Source organism: Hypomesus transpacificus, chromosome 14 (assembly GCF_021917145.1).
Source record: "Hypomesus transpacificus isolate Combined female chromosome 14, fHypTra1, whole genome shotgun sequence".
NCBI classification, from domain to species: Eukaryota; Metazoa; Chordata; class Actinopteri; order Osmeriformes; family Osmeridae; genus Hypomesus; species Hypomesus transpacificus.
Window position 1 is genome coordinate 10,088,659 of NC_061073.1, and position 21,743 is coordinate 10,110,401.

A 21,743-nucleotide genomic window follows, 5' to 3' on the forward strand; every position below is an offset into this window, starting at 1 on the left:
CTCCACCCCTCCGCTCCCCTCCTCTCACTCCCCTCTGCTCCCCATCTCGGTGGTAAGGGAGTTTAATCCAAGTAGATTACGCTGTGAACTGAGCGACAGAGGAGACAGCGCATCAACTCAGAATATCGATGGCTGTTCTATCCCGCCTCCCCCCCCTAGCAGTGACAGTGTTTCTGTCTGGACAGTGACCTGCTCTGAGCTCACAGCAACAAACAGGGATTCTCACAGGCAGGAAGCTAGAAGAGCTGGAACATCACAACTTCTTGTTTTCTTTTGGTTCCTGTTCTTCCTGTTTTGAGAGTTTGCGACTGGGTTCGTTTTCACCTTAGCTCCATTCAGGGTTACTCCAACAGGTTGTGGGACTGAGGTTTGAGCGACGGCGGTGGAGTCTTCAGAGGATGAGTGGATCATGGACAGGAGGATGACGGTGACAGTGGCTGGAAGAGCGGAGGAGCAGGAGGGCACACTGGCTCTGTCCTTCAACATCCTCAGCCGGGAAGATATCCTGGGCTTGCTTTAGCCAACATGAGAAAACCTTTTTTGGAATATCTCTCATCACTTTTTTTTTTTTCCTAAGGCGTATGGATATGGAAGTGGATCTGTTTGGGTGTTAAGATATTACTATGGACTTTTCAGTACGGATGATGATGCCTTCGGTCAGCGAAGTCAGGATGGAACCCAGGACTGGAGGGCTGAGACTGGGACTGTGGGTCCTGTGTCTTCACTGGCTCTGTCTCACCACACACGCTCAGATGAAGATACCCCCAGAGACGTAAGTGTTGTGGAAGTGGCCTTCTGCTGCCCCCAAACCCAGACCCTGAAGGCTAGAGTGGTTGTAACTGAAACATGCCTGGCTGGCACATGTCTAAAAACTCCTGTATCTGGTGGTCTGCTTTATCCCTTGTTAGGATTCACAATGTGATTGACAATTTCAAGGTGGTAGATATCTTCAGATGTTCAACATCAGGGTTCAGTCAGTTGATCAGAACTTTGTTATGGTCATCACAGGCGTTGGATGTAGGCCTAATAGCAGGGTTTGAGTTTCAGTCAGGTCAAGTCAGGTCCAGTCAGGTCCAAATACACACGCAAACCATAACCCTGCGACATTTAAAACATTTAGGGAAAACATATTTCCAGAGGTTCAAACCTCAAGTTGCGAGAGACAAGGGGAGACGGCCTTATAGACGATCACATCAACAGTTTTTGACTTAAAAGTAAGCTGATTGCTTTCAACCGGTCGCAAGGAAAAGTACAATATTCTTGAATCTGAGAGAGCTCCAAAAAGCCCCCAGTCTACCATCAGATCCCAGCTCATCGTACCACAGGGTTTGATTCCTTCCAGCCGGCCTCCCTGACCATGTCAGAGGGACTGGAGCTTGTTGTCAGTCTGCAGCTGCTGCCTGAGGGACTGATTGCACAGTGACCCTGATTCGCCTCTCCTCCCCTCATATAATTGAACTGCATCCAACTGTCACCCGAATCACAGCACCCAAAAAACTCCCATGTGCTAAGGAGATTAATTGTGCCTGAGTCCTCGCCCTGCTCGCCCAATGTCCGCACACTCACCCCTCTGCACAAGAGGATGCGCAAGGCAACGCCGGATAACATGATTTGATTCGTTATTGACAGAGCTCGGATTTTCCATGGTCCAAATCCTTCCAAGCCCCATGTGTGGAATTCAGCCCTGTTTTTACTCAGCTGAAAGCTATCAAGCGTTGTTAGACCACTCGGTCTGCTCAGCGTTAGTCACATTTCACTAAATGTCCCTGAATCCCTTGGGGCGATTCATCTCTTCCTTGGGGCCTTTAATGATGAGCAGCGGTATTCTCTAAGGTACTATGGGGAAAGCTGCTTGTTCTGTGCTGTGTCCTCTTACGCTAGGAAGATTACATCTCCCAAACCACCGCAGTACCACTGCACAAACTGGATATTCACAGGAGCTTAGATGTAAAGCCCTGAGCCAGGTTAACTATCACACTGACCCAAAGCTATCTCTCGTCAGAGTGGCCAAAAGCTTACATAGCTAACCAGCCCATCGGTTTTTAAGCTAGTCTATCAGACGCAACCGCATGACCCCATTGCTTTTTCAACAATTCTTGTCTCACAATTTCTGGCTCACACAGCAAGCTTGTACCGCTTGCATAAACTATTACAGCATCAGCTGTTATGTTTTTTTTCTTGACATGCTAGTAAAACAATTGTTCTTCTTTTTGGCAGTATGTAGTTGAAAGGGGATTGGGGCAGTCATGAGACCTAAGTGTGTGAGCACTACTGGGCGCCCCCCAGGGTTACTGTGGTAGGAACCGTTGCCAGGGAACCAGACTGGCCCACAGATGGCTGTGGAGGTTGGATGCCGTGTTCCAACAGGAAGCACATGTGATGAGTAGACCGCCACCTGACGTGCCTCCGCGGCCCCGCTGCTGCGGGGTGATGTCACAGCAACGCTGCGAGCACAACCACAATTTGTGGATCGGTCTTAACTTGTACCCGGGGCATAGGTTTGTTTTCTGATGTTGGTGGTACAGCTTTGTTTTATAACTATTGCAATGACAATTTTCTTTATGAAAAATGAGAAGGTGCAGATTTGCCATTTTCAAAAAGTGAATAATGAAACATAACTATAACTGTGCCCCAGACTTGTACAGGATTGAGAAAGACTCGTAGGAGCCGATTCATCAGAATGGGTTTTAATCGCCATGAAAGTTTGCACATTCACGGCTGTCAGGGTTTTATTGAGTAGGTTTCATATGATGTGCTGCATGACCCAGTCTCGTGTGAACGTAGCAGGTCAGTGAAGGGTGCCCTTGTGTGTGCCCTTGGACAAGGCACTTCTGTCCTTGAACTGACACAAATCTGCTCTATTGATGAGCACTACCCTGGCTGACCCTGTAATCTTTGAAAATGATATGTTGTCTGGGGATTGACCGACAGTAAAGGTTGAAGTTCCACGGTGCCATTTGGACTAACAGAGCTGTCATATGTTAAGGTCAATGAACACAGAGACAAACACACTGCTTCAGTCCTGTTGCATCAAAACCAAACCGTGTGGATGTGTGACATGTTGGTATTCTTCATCTGATCCTGAGATGGTCGACTATCGTAATCCTGTGAGTGCTCTGGTCTTCAGCACCTGTGGCCTTCTCTGCTGTTCTCTCTGCCAGGCTCCCGCAAGCTACACTGGGATGGGCTTGATATTTGCTAGGCTAGGCTAGGGCTAGAGTAGGCTAAGCTAGGCTAAACTAGGAATAGAGTAGGCTAGGCTAAACTAGGGATAGAGTAGGCTAGGCTAGGCTAAACTAGGGATAGAGTTGGCTAGGCTAGGCTAAACTAGGGATAGAGTAGGCAAGGCTAGGCTAAACTAGGGATAGAGTTGGCTAGGCTAGGCTAAACTAGGGATAGAGTAGGCAAGGCTAGGCTAAACTAGGGATAGAGTAGGCTAGGCTAGGCTAAACTAGGGATAGAGTTGGCTAGGCTAGGCTAAACTAGGGATAGAGTAGGCAAGGCTAGGCTAAACTAGGGATAGAGTTGGCTAGGCTAGGCTAAACTAGGGATAGAGTAGGTTAGGCTAGGCTAAGCTAGGGCTATGGGATAGAGTAGCTACCTCATCCATCTCCACCTGGCCTCTATTTATGGGGGTTAAGCCTCTTTAAACACATTGTTTGTGGTATCATAATTTCACATTCAGTATGTGAAATGTTTTGTGTACGTATTCCTGGAAAAAAATCTTGATTCAATCCCATATCTGAATGTGCAATAGGAATTACACACAAGAAACACAATCTCAACATGATGGGGATAAATCTGTTTGTATATTATTTGTGTTCAATAGTTTCTGCAGAATCTCTTCATGTGTTTGAGGACACACCTGGAACACTACTGACCCACGTCTACAGTGAACAGATTATCCTCTTGGTTTTACTCTTGTGATTTTACGGACCTTTTTTTAAAAACTCTGAACAGTCTGGATTTAGACACAATAAAGCGCAAAATTAAGTGATGATTGTGTATGTCCTGTGTCATCAGGAAAAGGACACTGCAGTAGATTATTGTTTTTTTCTGAAATATCTGTCTTTGTTTCAGGGTCCAGAAATGGGCCAGTACACTGTCTGGGCAACTGCGGGAGGTTTCAACTAAATTCTCTGGATCTCTCCTTCTACAAAAGGTAAATGTTTGAGTTGACACATTGCTGTGTATGTATACTTTGTCTTAACTTTTTAGCAAATGTGTATGTTTTGTTTAACTGGAACAAAACATGTACAATTTTTATAGGGGAGGAAGATGGGCAATAACATTCTATCAAAACAGAATTAGGTTTAACCTAGATCTGCTATCTACCCTTCATCTGCTATCATACAGCACTGGCAGCTCGTTGGGCTAACATACAGCACTGACAGCTCGTTGGGCTAACACAGGGGTGGGGAACGTCCGGCCCGCAGGCCGTATGCGGCCGGCGAAATAATTTGGTCCGGCCCGCCATGGCACTGCAGGAACCATATTATTAGGTGCATTATTCGTTGGCAGCAGCACTATTTTAATATGCGGAAGAGGACCGTGGAGGCGAGCAGCGTTGCGTAGCAATATACCGAGGAATTCCACACATTCTTTCAAATTAACCCAGAATACGTTGTTGGTCTGGGCTAGGCCCCGAATGTTTTCAACGTGGCTCCGCGCCTGATTAACACTCAGATCGATGAGCAGTCTCAAAAATGGTAGCAATATAAAAAATAATGCGATCCCTTTCCGTAATCATGAAATGTTCGATGCACCCCTAGTCAAAACATGCTGCATCCGTGCCAGCTAACATCACAAACCTCACCAAAGAGAAGCAGTTCCAGCCATCACATTAGGGGTGAGTTAATTAAATGTTTGACCAAATATAGAAGGCACATTTTTAAGTTGATAATTCTGTACGGCCGAATGATTTTATAAATATCCAAATGGCCCTTGGCAGAAAAAAGGTTCCCCACTCCTCGGCTAACATACAGCACTGGCAGCTTGGGCTAACATACAGAACTGGCAGCTTGTTGGGCTAACATACAGAACTGGCAGCTCTTTGGGCTAACATACAGCACTGGCAGCTTGTTGGGCTAACACATACAGCACTGGCAGCTCTTTGGGCTAACATACAGAACTGGCAGCTCTTTGGGCTAACATACAGCACTGGCAGCTCTTTGGGCTAACATAAAGCACTGGCAGCTTGTTGGGCTAACATACAGCACTGGCAGCTCTTTGGGCTAACATACAGAACTGGCAGCTCTTTGGGCTAACATACAGAACTGGCAGCTCTTTGGGCTAACATACAGAACTGGCAGCCCTCCTAACACCGAAGGAACTAAATGAAAGACATGACAGTGGGATGTTACCCCTCTCCTGGTTTCCACATAGTCTGACCCAAAAACTCTAAAATGTTCACGGTTCCTCAGTAGGCCCCTGGTGAAACCCTACACTCTGCCCTATATCTACCCTAAACTCTGCCTTACACTCTGCTCTACACTCTACCCTATATCTACCCTACACTCTGCCCTACACTCTACCAATGTCTACCCTACACTCTGCCCTACACTGTACCCTATATCTACCCTATATCTACCCTACACTCTACTCTATATCTACCCTACACTCTGCCCTACACTGTACCCTATATCTACCCTATATCTACCCTACACTCTACTCTATATCTACCCTACACTCTGCCCTACACTCTACCTATATCTACCCTACACTCTGCCCTACACTCTACCTATATCTACCCTACACTCTACTCTATATCTACCCTACACTCTGCCCTACACTCTACCTATATCTACCCTACACTCTACTCTATATCTACCCTACACTCTGCCCTACACTCTACCTATATCTACCCTACACTCTACCTATATCTACCCTACACTGTACCTCAGCAGTCTCCAACCTTTTTTGCGCCACAGACTGGTTTCATGTAGGACTTATTTTCACGGACCAGCAGGGACGGACTGGAAGGAAAGATAGGCCCTGGACTTTGATCCAAACTGGCCCACCAGAACCGGTCTCCGTATAGGCCTACGCCACCACAGCTGCCCTGCTAATGCATGCACATTCTGGGTTTGATGTGATCCTAGTTAGCGACTTTCACACCAATGCAGGCGCGCAGAGCGAATTTGCTGATTTGAGTGAAAAATAGTTTTTGGAGCTTTATGTCAAATAAACATAGCCGTTTTTCAATTGGTAAAACCTTGTCTAGTGACTGTGATGTTTTCTCTTAATCTTTCAGCCCCATCTTTACGGTTCTTAGCCTGGTCTTCCATCGTTATATTACTAGCTAGCTTTCGATCTGTCAGTCCCACTTTTATGTGTAAACAAGACTAAGCTACGACAGTGACACCCGAAGTGCATTCCTTATACCTTTATTGTTTGATTGCTGTCACGGCAGAAAATCCCGCTTCCAAAGGATGTTGGAAATGGAAGCAGGGTTTTAAGTGCTTGGTTGCGATCTCAGGATATTCAGCCTTCATCCAAAACACCAGCACAGGCTTCATTAAGTGGTAACTATCGCCTGTCATGTGTCAAGCGGAAGAGACGCGTGTGATAGTTACCACTCAAGGAAGCCCACAAACTTGCTAAAAAATGAGTAAACAAACGTCTTTGCAGAGCTTTTTTGCTCGGGGGAAAAGGCCCGCAGAGAAGGAGAGAATCCGGTCATTTTTCAGAATAAAACGTCTTTCAGACTCTGATAATCCATTAAAAGGAAATAATGTTATTTATTTTCTCTGCGGCCCCATACCAAATGGCCTACGGACCGGTACCGATCCGCGGACCGGTGGTTGGGGAACGCTGCTCTACCTTATATCTACCCTACACTTGCCCTATATCTACCCTACACTTTACCTTATATCTACCCTACACTTAACCCTATATTTACCCTACACTCTACCCTATATCTATCCTGCACTCTGCCTTACACTCTGCCCTACACTCTACCTATATCTACCCTACACTTTACCCTATATCTACCCTACACTTTACCCTATATCTACCCTACACTTTACCCTATATTTACCCTATATCTATCTTGCACTCTGCCTTACACCCTATATCTACCCTGCACTCTGCCCTACACTCTGCCCTACACTCTACCTATATCTACCCTTTATCTACCCTACACTCTGCCCTACACTCTACCTATATCTACCCTATATCTACCCTACACTCTGCCCTACACTCTACCTATATCTACCCTACACTCTGCCCTACACTCTACCCTACACTCTGCCCTATATCAGAATCAAAATGGGATTTATTCGCCATGAAAGTTTGCACTGACAAGAAATTTGCTTTGGCAGGAAGGTGCATACAATAAACATATAGGAATCTTACATTTAAATATGTGGTCTAACTATACTAAACCTAGCAGTAATAAGTGGAATGCACTAAAATAGAATAAAAGTGGGCATAAAATAAAATATAAGTTGACAAATTACAATATAAAATATCTACCCTATATGTACCCTACACTCTGCCCTACACTCTACCCTACACTCTACCCTATATCTACCCTACACTCTACCCTATATCTGCCATACACTCTACCCTATATCTACCCTATATCTACCCTACACTCTACCCTATATCTACCCTATATCTACCCTACACTCTGCCCTATATTTACCCTACACTCTACCCTATATCTACCCTATATCTACCCTACACTCTACCCTATATCTGCCATACACTCTACCTTATATCTACCCTACACTTTACCCTATATCTACCCTATATCTACCCTACACTCTGCCCTATATCTACCCTACACTCTACCCTATATCTACCCTATATCTACCCTACACTCTACCCTATATCTGCCATACACTCTACCCTATATCTACCCTACACTCTACCCTATATCTACCCTATATCTACCCTACACTCTGCCATACACTCTACCCTACACTCTACCCTATATCTACCCTACACTCTACCCTATATCTACCCTATATCTACCCTACACTCTGCCCTACACTCTCCCCTACACTCTGCCCTACACTCTATTCCACCCCCCACCTGGGTGATTTACAATCATCCAGTTGTGAGAACAGTGCCAGGTGATTGTGCAACTTGTAGGGTATCCCCATGTTTGTGTTTGTGTGTGTGTGTGTTTGTGTGTGTGTGTGTGTGTGAATGCTGGTAAGGATTGTCTTTGGCACAGTGGCCCTGAGCGACAGACACGCAGTAACGAGATCACATTAATGCCCAGATTGAGGAGCAAGCTCTCTCCCCCATCCTGCTCATCAGGATTTGGTGGACAGCCTAGTTCTTATTTTAGATGACCACGTCCATGTTCGACTTCTGTTTATAAGTCTGAGCTCCCGGTAAATGATTTCAGGTCGAAGAGTAAAACAGTTCAGTCAAAGAATCAGTGCATTCTAATATTTGGCTCATTTTATAGTTCAGTGCTCAATATCATACTGAGAGACCGGCGCTGATTAAAGCATATCATTAAAAAATCTCTGTTACGTATAAACCTACCTGTTCCTAAAATATCTGCAGTGTGGAATCAAGTCTGTATTTACCCACAAGCAGGTTACCTCCACTTACCCTAAGTCCCCAAAATGTGGGTTGCTTAGATTAATTGGGATTTGTGACTGCTCTAATTAACAACTCAAATAAGAGGAAAGCTAGAAGCCTTATAGTCCCTTTCGATGTACTTCACTCATCAAGTATTAGGTCCATTACATCAAACTGGAGTGAAAACAATGGTTTTATACACCCAAACCTATTGAGATGGGCATAACAAGTTCACCTGTATGAAGACACAAGTGACACAGTGGAAACTGTATCAAATGTACCTAACCCAACCTGACTAATTTAACCTAACCCAAAACGAAAGTTTTAATGATGATTTAATAACATTTTTGATTTTGACTTTGTTTACAAAGTGTATTATCTTCCCCCAGAAACTCAAAGATGTGGAGCCCATCGTTAAGATAGTGGAGTTGGACGGCAGGGAACTGGTGAAGGATATATCAGATGATATGGAGGCCATGTTGGGACGCAAGATGAAGTCAGTCAAGGTGACTGATGAAACATTTTTTTTTGCAGTACAGTGCTGTGAAGATTTTTTACTTGGGTATTGTCTTTAAAATTGGTGCAGCAGTATACAAGTACAATGTTGAGAGAACGATGTTTTAATCATCAAACAATGAAATAAATCATTTCATTATTTATTCAAGCAATTTAGCTTGAATAAATAATGATTTTTTTTTTCTTTACTTTTACTTAAAACTTTTTTTCTGCCAAATACTTTTTGCACAATACTGTACATATTTCAGTTTGATATTTACCGTTTTCTTCTAAATGTAGCCTAAATCTTCCATGTGTGTTTGTTTCCTCAGAGGTTGGCAGAGTCGGCTGAAGACGCAGATTTGTACCACGAATTCAACGCAACATTACAGGTTTGTCGCCGCAGGCACCTGTATACATACTCTGTACACATCAGGAGCAAGGCTGTAAAGAAGCCATGTAAAGAAACATTTGAATATTACAGTAAATGAGCCAGTTTCTCGAATGCAGCATTGTGACATACTGTGTTTTCCTCCTGCAGTTTGACTACTACAACTCCATGCTGATTAACACGATGGACGATGAGGGGAACTTTATACCGCTGGGAGGGGAGTTTCCTCTGGAGGAAAACAAGCATTTCAACAAACTGCCTGTCAACACGCTGCAGAGCGACGTGCAGGTGCCCACCAATGTCTACAACAAAGGTGGGTGGAACTAACAGTCGAACTCCAACATGTGACATCCCTTATGTTTATACATTTCACCGTAAAACTTTAGAATAGTGGTCCGTTGTTAATGAGTAGCTATGCAGGAAGTAATAGGTAGTTCTATATTAACACTGAATTTAATACTATTAACTAATATGGAACCAAGATTAACTAAGCAGTAAGTAATCGCAAATTTTGTACAAAGGTAGTTTCGTTAGGTATTTGATTATTACTAAATTAATATCCTCATTGAGAACTAGGCTACTTGTGAACTATGACCAATTAAGAAAGAATAACCAATTAATTACTGATCACAAAAGTAACATGTCTAAAAAGTGAACAATTGTTTTTTTTCTCTCTCTTAACGTGGTCATAACATTTCAGAAGCTTGTGCCTTCGTGGTTCTTTGTGGAAACCAGTTTATCCTTCCTGCACAACTACTTGTTAACAACGGACCACTATTCTAAGTGTTACCTAGTCTTACTAGGCATTTTAGGGGACATCAATATAAGAAAAAACATTAGACTTTTGTTTTCACTTTAGGGGGACTACACAGAATTCTCTTATTTATACAATTTCAACAACGAAAATGATGGTTTGTCTCATATTTCTGCGGCGGGGTTTCTCTTGTTTGAAGATCCCAACATTCTCAATGGAATCTACATGTCAGAAGCTCTAAACGACATCTTCATCAGCAACTTCCAGAAGGATCCGACACTCACCTGGCAGTACTTTGGCAGCTCTTCAGGATTTTTCAGAATTTACCCTGGTAAAGGATTATATTTCAGATGAATAATCTAGCAAAATACTAGTGAAAGCCCGAACTTCAATGCTAATGAAACAAATAGTGCTTGGCATCCTTATAACGATACAGAAATTACTAATCGTAATATGTTACATGTGATTCTTTCAGGTATCAAGTGGACACCAGATGCCAATGGTGTAGCAGCCTTTGATTGCAGGAACCGTAACTGGTAAGATAAAGTCAAAACCGCTAGTAAAGACAGTAACGCTAGACTAACACGAGGTCAAAGTGTTCATTCCAAGAGTTGTTTGGTGGTAGAGGACCATGTGGATGGGAGTTGAAATCACAACATTTTAATCAAGAGTGTTTGATAGTTGCAGCATCTTTTTGGGGGGGTTCGTTTTTCCCACATTTCTTGAATACAGTATAGCAACACCATTGTTAGTGAGGTGAGGCCCTGGGCTTTCCCATCGTCAGTACCCATGTCTCACTAAAGCTGGCAGCTCCCTACACGTCTGACCTCAGCTACCTGCCGCCTGTCCTCTCTGTATTCAGGTCGTTAGCAGGGCCTCAGCTGGCCCTGGCTACAATAAACAGATTAGACACATGGATAGCACCCAAAAGCCTACCAGGCAGAGCGCAGCAACAGACAGCCAACGCAGAGGCAGCAAGAGCCTCATCCACATGGAAGTCTTTAAGCTGCTGCTTAAGTGACTAATGGCTCAATAGCCAGGTCGGTGTGGGCCTCTTGGGCACCATATGGGAGAGTTTATGCTCTTAAAAATAATACGTACAGTATGGAGAGGCCATTTGTGTGCTAATACAGATCACTGTTGTTGGTTGTTGTCACATTACGGTGCTTTACATGTCCTGTGTCTTTCGATCTCTAAGGTACATTCAAGCTGCAACTTCACCAAAAGACATCATAATCCTGGTTGACATCAGTGGAAGTATGAAAGGGTTGAAGATGACAATTGCCAAACACACGATCAACACCATCCTGGACACGTTGGGAGAGAACGACTTTGTCAACGTCATAGCCGTGAGATCATCTAGTCCCACTTTGTAGTCCCCACCGCCATGCACGTTTCTAATAATCCTTACAGTTAACCTTCATAAGTGGTCATTTTTACAGTAATAAAAAATCAGTAAAACAAGATATTCCCTGTCTCCCACAGTACACAGACTACGTTCGCTATGTGGAGCCTTGTTTCAGAGGCACTCTGGTTCAGGCTGACTTGGACAACCGCGAGGTAAGTCCATTATCTGCTTCAGTCAAGCTAAGTCTAATGGGGCCACAAGTGGGCTAACTTCCCTATAAGACCGAGGCGTCTTCTGCTTGCTCTGGAGTCACTCTGTTGGCTGTCCCTCCACGCCCGGCTAGGAAAGGGAGGGAGGGGCACATGCTGATGCTGAGGGTAGCAAAGTCGGCTCAACGTGGTTCTGACCTAGTTCCTTAAACAGTCCATCCTGAAGATCAGGCTAGGTCACTGTGGGCTTTTCCTCTGAACCTTTGTGTGTGTGTGTCTGTGTGTATATGTGTATGTTTGTGTCTAGTCTCAGTGGGCCTACCTCAGTGTGTGTGTTCAGCTGCAGGTTACGTGAGGCGAGTTTCCTCTGTGTGTGTCTGTCTGAGGTTAACCTGCCTATCGGCTTCCCTGATCTTAGTTAGGAGGTCTTGGAAAGAAGCCCAAAAGCAATTATCTGCTCAGCTTAGATTAACTAACCACAAACACCAAGACGCTTCTAGAAGTGTTCTGTGGGAATCGATGTGCCAGGGGACTGTCACCTGTTTGGGTCTGTCCTGTGGTGTCTAAGTTAGTGTGGGTGTCCTGTTCATCTCCTGTCCATGGTCCTTCATTCTTGCTGTTCTACTGCATGTCCATGTGAAGTGCGTACGAATAGTGTTCCCTCTCCAAGTGTCCTCTTCTCTGTCCTGTGTGAAGCACTTCAAGGTTCTTGTGGATGAGCTGCATGTGAAAGGAGAGGCCAAGATCAAGGTGGCCATGAAGGAAGCCTTCAAAATCCTCAACGAGGTTTGTCTCTACGCTCCCTCCTCCTCCACACACACACCAGTACACACACGCACTCTCACATAAACACTCACACATAAACACACACGCACTCACACACCAACACGCTCCCTCCTCCTCTAGCACACATACCAACACGCACGCACTCACACATCAACCCCCCAGCGCCCCCTGCTGACAGCGCGAGAATTTAAATGACGAGGACCTGAAAACCCACCAACGCGACACCGCCCTGCAACATTAAACCCCCCCAGCACCCCCCCAGCACCCTCCCCAGTACCCCCCCGCCACCCCCCCCCAGCACCCCCCTGATCAAATATGTTCCCACATGCACTGACACACCAACAGGCCCCCTCCTCTCCACCTCACACACCGACACACACACACTCACACACCAACAGGCCCCCTCCTCTCCACCTCACACACCAACACACACACACTCACACACCAACAGGCCCCCTACTCTCCACCTCACACACCGACACACACACACAGCATCCCACACTGTCCCACGTGGGCAGTACCATGTGGAGTGGGTATCACACCCTGCGTGATGTCGCTTCCTGCAGGCCTCTACCAAGGGCCAGGGCAGCCTGTGTAACCAGGCCATCATGCTGATCACAGACGGAGCCATGGAGGACTTCCAGTCCGTGTTCGAGGAGTTCAACTGGCCAGATCGCAGGGTAGGCTAGAGCTGCCTGCTCTCTCTACCCTGCTCTCTCTCCACCCTGCTCTCTCTCCACCCTGCTCTCTCTCCCCCCTGCTCTCTCTCCTCCCTGCTCTCTCTCCACCCTGCTCTCTCCACCCTGCTCTCTCTCCACCCTGCTCTCTCTCCACCCTGCTCTCTCTCCACCCTGCTCTCTCTCCCCCCTGCTCTCTCTCCTCCCTGCTCTCTCTCCACCCTGCTCTCTCTCCACCCTGCTCTCTCTCCACCCTGCTCTCTCCACCCTGCTCTCTCTCCATCCTGCTCTCTCCACCCTGCTCTCTCTCCACCCTGCTCTCTCTCCACCCTGCTCTCTCTCCACCCTGCTCTCTCTCCACCCTGCTCTCTCTACACCCTGCTCTCTCTCCCCCCTGCTCTCTCTCCACCCTGCTCTCTCTCCACCCTGCTCTCTCTCCACCCTGCTCTCTCTCCATCCTGCTCTCTCTCCACCCTGCTCTCTTTCCACCCTGCTCTCTCTCCACCCTGCTCTCTCTCCTCCCTGCTCTCTCCACTCTCTCCTCTTGGTGTGTTGTGTTGTGACAGCATCTCTGTCAGAACAGACCAGTTCAGTGTTACCGTGATTCAGTTAGTCTTCTGTGGCTTGCTGTGGGCCCCATGTCTTGGGCTGTACGTGTCCTCATGAGAGCTCACCTGTGTCTGTGCTCAGGTGAGGGTCTTCACCTACCTCATCGGCAGAGAGATGACGTTTGCTGACAACACCAAGTGGATAGCCTGTAACAACAAAGGTGTGTGGGTTCAAAAGCTCCCAGATAAGAAGTGTTGGTGTGGGAGTTAGAGTTCACTGATAATAGTGGAGAGCTTGAAACGATCCAGGAGGGCATATTGTGTGGCCTCAGATGTCTAAGAAAACTGTGTGTGTGTGTGTGTGTACCTGCATGTGTGTGTGTGTGTGTGTGTGTGTGTGTGTGTGTGAGCAGGTTACTACACACACGTCTCCACGCTGGCAGACGTCCAGGAGAACGTCATGGAGTACCTGCATGTTCTGAGCCGGCCCATGGTCATCAACCACGACCATGACATCATCTGGACTGAGGCCTACATGGACACAGTGGTGAGATGACCATCTGTGGTCCTCACAGCTCATCACCTTCCACTAGGGTCTCTTCATCAGCAACACGCCAGCTCATACCTCACTCTACATTCCACATGACCCACCTTGTCTAGTACTTTGTGTTTTTCCTGAGTGTCATGTCATCCCTGTCACTCATTGGTCTGTTGCGACTGCTTCTTGTTGTCTCACGGCTCCATGGACCTCGTATGGACCCATTGACAGCTTCCCAATACCATGGAGGTAAAACCTAGGCTAGTCTGGTCAATAGATCAGCAATAGATCAGCTGTAGGCACTGGTGACACCCAAGCTATGAACAGAGTACAGTTACTGCATACCCCCTGTGTGGTGAAGAACAAAAACAGCTTTCTCTCCTCTCCTAGTAGCTGAAGTTTGAGTCTCCCCTCAGAACCTTCATAGACGTCCCTAGTTCTCAAGCCCCCTCTCCTGGAGGGAGTCTGAACTGCAGGAACCAGTAGTGGGCTGATCATGCTGTCTTACGTGCTGATGTTGGAGCTTAATGCAGCTTGATGCAGGGAGGATGTTGGAGAGGCCGTGATGGTAACGACCCTCTCTCGCCCTCAGCTCTTCAAGACCAAGGCTCAGAGTCTGCTGCTCATGACCTCTGTGGCCATGCCTGTCTTCAGCAAGAAGAAGGAGACTGTAAGTAGATCCCCACAGACGAGGAGCACAGACACTGACAACCATCACTGGAAAAGAGTTCATTGGTCCTGTTTTTGAGGTGAAAGACGGTTGGTGTTATGGTGCTGCTGCAGTCATGGTTTGGTCATCACTCCTGAACGAGGTGTACTCAAGTACACCTTCTACAGCTCTGGAGCTGTGTGGGTTTACTGTAACTTAAACAGAATAACACCACCCAACACCTATCTGGTGCATCAATAAAGTCAGGGTGGTGGTCAATCAGTTGAATTTCTTCAAATTTTGCTCACCATAAAAAGCGTGTCATCTTGGTGACCTGGTGTTGTGTGACGTGTCGTCCTGGTGACCTGGTGTTGTGTGATGTGTCGTCTTGGTGACCTGGTGTTGTGTGACGTGTCGTCTTGGTGACCTGGTGTTGTGTGACGTGTCGTCCTGGTGACCTGGTGTTGTGTGACGTGTCCCCAGCTGTCCCACGGGATCCTGCTGGGCGTGGTGGGGTCGGACATCCCCCTGCTGGAGGTGATGAAGCTGGCGCCCAGATACATGGTCAGTCTGACGGTGGCTTCATGAAGAAAACAATAGTTTGACTTCAATTTGTTTGATCTTTTTTTCATATTGAATCCTTTAATCCTGGATGATTCTGTGTTTCTGCCTATCAGCTGGGTCCCCATGGTTACGCCTTCCTGGTCACCAACAATGGCTACATCCTGGCCCACCCTGACCTTCGACCTCTGGTGATTCAAGTTTCTTTCTCTGCTTAGGGTTAGGGTTAGAGAGCATTTGACTGCACATCAAGAGGTTGCAAGTTCAAATCCCCCTTCCTACCTTTCATGTTGCTTTAGATGAAGTGTCTGCCAAATGAACCCATTATTTTCATATTATTCTGATCAAGTTGCAGTCTCTATGACTTTTGTCTCTCTGAGTCCCTCTGGAAACAGACAGATGAGCCTTTCTTGTTTTGATCCTTTAGTGTCTTTGTGTATCTCATGTAGCTTGTCCTTCTATCCTCCATTCCTCTTGTCTCCTCTCTGCTCCTCCCTGCTCTTCTCGTCTCCTCCCTCCTCCCTGCTCCTTGTCTCCTCCTCCCTGCTCCTTGTCTCCTCCCTGCTCCTTGTCTCCTTGTCTCCTCCCTGCTCCTTGTCTCCTCCCTGCTCCTTGTCTCCTCCCTGCTCCTTGTCTCCTCCCTGCTCCTTGTCTCCTCCCTGCTCCTTGTCTCCTTGTCTCCTCCCTGCTCCTTGTCTCCTCCCTGCTCCTTGTCTCCTTGTCTCCTCCCTGCTCCTTGTCTCCTCCCTGCTCCTTGGCTCCTCCCTGCTCCTTGGCTCCTCCCTGCTCCTTGGCTCCTCCCTGCTCCTTGTCTCCTCCCTGCTCCTTGTCTCCTCCCTGCTCCTTGTCTCCTCCCTGCTCCTTGTCTCCTCCCTGGTCCTTGGCTCTGTCCTCCAGTATAAAGATGGGAAGACACTGAAGCCCAAACCCAACTACAACAGTGTGGACCTGGCGGAGGTGGAGTGGGAGGATACGCAGGAGACCGTGAGTCAACACACACACACACCCCTCTCAGCACAGCTCAGACACGTGTGGGCCCAGACATAACACGTGTGTGTGTGTGTTCTCTCCAGTTGAGGACAGCCATGGTGAAGGGGGAGATGGGAAGCCTCACTCTAAACATCAGGGCGTCGGTAGATAAAGAGAAGAGACCTTTGTTCTTAATCAACGATTATTTCTACACCAACATTGATGAGACTCCTTTCAGGTAACAGTCAAAACTCACAACACCTTATATCTCCTCGTTCATGGACTGTATGTGAACAATAGGAATCCTGTTGTAGCTAATCTAAACCCCAGTGTGGGTTATAAATCTAATTTCTCATTTACTGGCGTGTGTTTACATGTAAGTAAGTAAGTAAAGTTTATTAGTATAGCACCTCTCACAGATAAAAATCACAAAGTGCTTCAGAACAAAATACAATACAACACCACAACTTAAGATACAAGAACATTTTAAATAGAAAACATGACAAACAACCATAAAAACCCATTGACTAACTAAAAGCCTACTTGAATAGCAGAGTCTTCAATAGCTTTTTAAAAGCTTGGACAGAAGTCGCTCCATGTGCATACACGTCTCCACTCTGAGTCTCTCTGACATCCTGTTCTTAAATGAATACAGCACCTGGGATCTATTCATCTGTGAAAATCTCTCATGTATCTTTAGTTTAGCTTATTCCTCCTCTCTGTCTCCCAGCTTCGGTATGGTGTTGACCCAAGGCCACGGCCAGCTGATGGTCCTAGGGAATGTGTCCGTAGAGGAGGGTAAGTGTGTGTGTGTGTGTGTGGAGTGTGTGTGCTTGGTAGTGTTGTTTAACATACCATACGTCCTCATAAGTCTAGTGAAACTTGAAAAACGTGACCTTGTGGGGCTCTTTTGAAGAACTTCAAATGCTTTTTTCAGGGGGTGTTTGAATGGGCCCCACCAGGACAGAAAACCCATCTTATCTGTGTGTCTCCTCTCCTTCACTCACCTGGCAGCCTGGCTCAGACCTGGGCATCTTGTCTCGCGTAGTGTAGTCGGTGAATCGAAAGGCCAGAGACGCTTGGTGTTCGTCCCTGGCTTGGGAACCACAATTCACCTTAGGTTAGATTCTCAGCGAGATAAGGGACTCGTTAATATCTGACTCCAATTTAAGACACGTGCACAAGTGCGTTACCTGTAACCTCGAGCGCTAAACAGTTAATTACATGAAACTCTGACGTAGGTAAAAATCGTCTGCTTGATCAGAGCACCGACCCTAAAGTATGCATGTTCACTAAACAGTCGTTTATCTCTACTATAATATAGATTTAACCATAGTAGACCTAGTAGGATACGTAATCGATCACTCAGAGGCCCCGGTAAATTCCTTCGGAGCGTGGAGATCCACTGTAAGTGACTCAGAGGCCTTAAGTTAAAACCTACCCAAAAGTCTATGTTTATAATCAGTTAGCCGCATCAACCAGACTAGATCTAAGTTTTCACCGCCATAGCCTGATAGATACGTTTCAAAGAGAACAAGTAACGTCAAAATGCACAATAATAGTTTATTATCTAAATAGTAAGATAATCAATACAATGATAATGAAATATCATCAAATACAAAACATACCTTCAGAGCAATGGTTAACAAAGGTATGTCACAATGAAGACTAGGCGCCTAACGCACCGGAGCTGTATCGTAAACAGAACTCGAAGTGATTGGTAACACTTCTTCCTATATACACCCAAACCTGACTAAAATGGGGACACCGGTCACATGACTGAAAAGTAGTCTAAACGCATACAAATTCAAATTGGATCATTAATCAAGGCTACAGTAGACCAAGTGGTTCCCTTGCAAGACAGGGGAATATGTTAAACACATGTTGGTCTGCTGTAGGCACAAACTCTGTAAACCCTGTACATGTACATGTTACAGTATTACAATTATTACAAGCATGTAATACATAAAATAAGAAACAAAAGCATATCAAACATGACATTAAAAGCTGTTTAGAACCTTATTTTCAAGAACACAACTTTTAATGATAATTTCAGAGTCTTCCTCTGTCCACCTTCCTCTTCAACTGTTGAGACAACCTCTCCAGAGGTGTGTCATTAAGGTGTGATGGTCATTTTAGCATTCATGCAAATCAACAACTGTCCCAGACGAGTGTCTGGGTGGCCAGTGACAAAGGGGCTGCCAAAACAGCCCTACAGTAGTCAGACCTGAAACACAGACCGCTCCTCAACTCTGATCACCGACACAGTTATGTCTGCTATGTGAATAAAACATAAAATGCTGGTGATCTCACGGAGGCCATCCTCTCCCCTCAGGACTGCATGACCTCACCTCCCCTGACCTGAGCATCGCTGCAGAGTGGTGAGTCCAGAAAGCATCAGCCCCCTTCCTCCCCCCTCAGCCCCCGTCCTCCCCCCCAGCCCCCGTCCTCCCCCCCAGCCCCCGTCCTCCCCCCTCAGCCCCCGTCCTCCCCCCCAGCCCCCGTCCTCCCCCCTCAGCCCCCTTCCTCCCCCCCCAGCCCCCTTCCCCCCCCAGTCCTCCCGTGAACAGGCCTGCTGGCCTGCAGAGGAACACAGAGAGTTGAGGTACAGCAAGTTCCTGTAACTCTGCCCCTCCACAGGACGTACTGTGAGACAGACATCGACCCTCATCACCGTAAATACTCCCAGCTGCAGGCCGTCATCCGCTACCTGCAGGGCAAGGAGCCTGACCTGGAGTGTAAGCAGCATCCTCACATACAGTGCACAGCTAGTACACATACACAGCTATTACTATACACATACACAGCTATTACTATACACATACACAGCTATTACTATACACAGCTAATACTATACACAGCTATTACCATACACAGCTATTACTATACACATACACAGCTATTACTATACACAGCTATTACTATACACAGCTATTACTATACACAGCTAGTACACATACACAGCTATTACTATACACATACACAGCTATTACTATACACATATACAGCTATTACTATACACATACACAGCTATTACTATACACATACACAGCTATTACTATACACATATACAGCTATTACTATACACATACACAGCTATTGATATACACATGCAGTACACAGCTATTACTATACACATATACTCATTAATATACACATGAATATACACATATTTCATATAAACTTGAATATACACACATAGACACATAACTATACAAATGAATACACATACACATTATTATACACATAAATATATGCATTAAAACATTAATATACATGAATATACTCGTCAATGTACAAGTTAATACACACACACACTGTATACACATTGAGACACGTGAATATGTTGTATTCACTTCCTGATTGGACGACCTCTTCTGACTTCCTGTCTCCTAGGTGACGAGTTGCTTCTGCAGCAGACTCTCTTCGATGCCGTGGTAACGGCGCCCATGGAAGCTTATTGGACAGCACTGCTGCTTGATCCTAACGGGTAACCAATCACCTTTGAGCGGGTCGTATGCCTGGAGGATGAACTGTAGATAAAGACAAGTTTTCATGACTGATGCAGTCAAAATATCAAAAAATATCAAAATATCAAAAAAGGATTTTTGTGTTTTTTAATGCACTGTGTTTTTGTGTTTGTTCCCCTTTGCTTTGGTTAAACGGATCTCCCTTGATGAAGAGATTTCTCTCAGTAAAAAGCAGCTGTTTGTGTGCAGGCTGGAGTGCGGTTAGTAAGGTGTTCTCTCCGTGTGTGTGCAGGGTGGAGCCAGGGGTGGAGGCAGCCTTCCTGGGGACCCGCTCTGGTGTTCTCAGGGTCGTCAGATACGCCGGGGTGGAGACCAGGGTGGCCAAGTGAGTCACACAGCACTGACCTACTCATCTCCTCTCTTCATCTGTCCTCACATCTCTCTCCATCTCTCCTCATATCTCTCTCCATCTCTCCTCAAATCTCTCTTCATCTCTCCTCATATCTCACTCCATCTCTCCTCATATCTCTCTTCATCTCTCCTCATATCTCTCTTCATCTCTCCTCAGCTTCTTCTAGCCTCCAGTTTCTCATGTTTTCCTCCAACAGGAAGTTCCTGACTCCGGTTGACAAGGCCAACCTGTTCACTCTGGACCACTTCCCCCTCTGGTACCGGCTGGCTGTGGAGAACCGGCCAGGCCAGTTCTACTACTACGTCCCCATGGAGGAGAACAGCAAAGGTTCCTCACTCTGCCTCCCTCACCTTGCCTCCCTCACTCTGCCTCCCTCACTCTGCCTCCCCTCACACTGCCTCCCTCACACTGCCTCTCTCACACTGCCTCCCTCACTCTGCCTCCCTCACACTGCCTCTCTCACTTTGCCTCCCTCACTCTGCCCCCCCTCGCACTGCCTCCCCTCGCACTGCCTCCCTCACACTGCCTCCCTCACACTGCCTCCCTCACTCTGCCTCCCTCACTCTGCCTCCCTCACTCTGCCTCCCTCGCACTGCCTCCCTCACTCTGCCCCCCTCACTCTGCCTCCCTCACTCTGCCTCCCTCACTCTGCCTCCCTCGCACTGCCTCCCTCACACTGCCTCCCTCACTCTGCCTCCCTCACTCTGCCTCCTTCACTCTGCCTCCCTCACACTGCCTCTCTCACACTGCCTCCCTCACTCTGCCCCCTCACTCTGCCTCCCTCACACTGCCTCCCTCACACTGCCTCCCTCACTCTGCCTCCCTCACTCTGCCTCCTTCACTCTGCCTCCCTCACACTGCCTCTCTCACACTGCCTCCCTCACTCTGCCCCCTCGCTCTGCCTCCCTCACACTGCCTCCCTCACACTGCCTCCCTCACACTGCCTCCCTCACACTGCCTCCATCACTCTGCCCCCCTCACACTGCCCCCCTCACACTGCCTCTCTCACACTGTCTCCCTCTAACTGTCCACTGACGAAGGACATCATGTGTTTGGGTCAAATTCAGCATGAGCGATGATGATTAATTTAGTAAGTGTTGTTTTGTTTTGTTCATACAGGGGGCGGGAAGTTTGTTGTTGCTGTTACCGCAGTAACTGTGTCTTCTAAAGGCAAGACCGCCATGGCTGGAGGTGAGATCTCTGTAGCTGGTTCAACGTAGGAAAAGTTTGTGTTCACCTCCCTCAGCCCTGGTCCTCAGGACCCACTGCCCTGCATGTTCACCTCCCTCAGTCCTGGTCCTCAGGACCCACTGCCCTGCATGTTCACCTCCCTCAGCCCTGGTCCTCAGGACCCACTGCCCTGCATGTTCACCTCCCTCAGCCCTGGTCCTC

At 46.9% G+C, this 21,743-nt stretch overlaps 1 protein-coding gene across 1 annotated transcript in view; it reads left to right on the forward strand.

Annotated features, from left to right (window-relative positions):
* Positions 1-271: 271 nt before the first annotated feature.
* cacna2d4b (calcium channel, voltage-dependent, alpha 2/delta subunit 4b) overlaps positions 272-21,743 on the forward strand; it is a 43,757-nt gene continuing 22,285 nt past the window's right edge. Inside the window, exons 1-26 of the mRNA XM_047034267.1 lie at positions 272-772; positions 4,081-4,162; positions 8,934-9,050; positions 9,372-9,431; positions 9,581-9,743; positions 10,384-10,515; positions 10,660-10,720; positions 11,383-11,533; positions 11,670-11,744; positions 12,438-12,527; positions 13,094-13,207; positions 13,895-13,973; positions 14,166-14,299; positions 14,522-14,539; positions 14,883-14,960; positions 15,423-15,503; positions 15,617-15,691; positions 16,398-16,484; positions 16,574-16,707; positions 17,200-17,267; positions 18,805-18,850; positions 19,110-19,207; positions 19,866-19,959; positions 20,232-20,324; positions 20,548-20,678; positions 21,471-21,542. Of these exons, the coding sequence (XP_046890223.1) occupies positions 624-772; positions 4,081-4,162; positions 8,934-9,050; positions 9,372-9,431; positions 9,581-9,743; positions 10,384-10,515; positions 10,660-10,720; positions 11,383-11,533; positions 11,670-11,744; positions 12,438-12,527; positions 13,094-13,207; positions 13,895-13,973; positions 14,166-14,299; positions 14,522-14,539; positions 14,883-14,960; positions 15,423-15,503; positions 15,617-15,691; positions 16,398-16,484; positions 16,574-16,707; positions 17,200-17,267; positions 18,805-18,850; positions 19,110-19,207; positions 19,866-19,959; positions 20,232-20,324; positions 20,548-20,678; positions 21,471-21,542 (2,482 nt within the window). The 5' untranslated portion in view covers positions 272-623. The remainder of the gene's footprint in view (positions 773-4,080; positions 4,163-8,933; positions 9,051-9,371; positions 9,432-9,580; positions 9,744-10,383; positions 10,516-10,659; positions 10,721-11,382; positions 11,534-11,669; positions 11,745-12,437; positions 12,528-13,093; positions 13,208-13,894; positions 13,974-14,165; positions 14,300-14,521; positions 14,540-14,882; positions 14,961-15,422; positions 15,504-15,616; positions 15,692-16,397; positions 16,485-16,573; positions 16,708-17,199; positions 17,268-18,804; positions 18,851-19,109; positions 19,208-19,865; positions 19,960-20,231; positions 20,325-20,547; positions 20,679-21,470; positions 21,543-21,743) is intronic.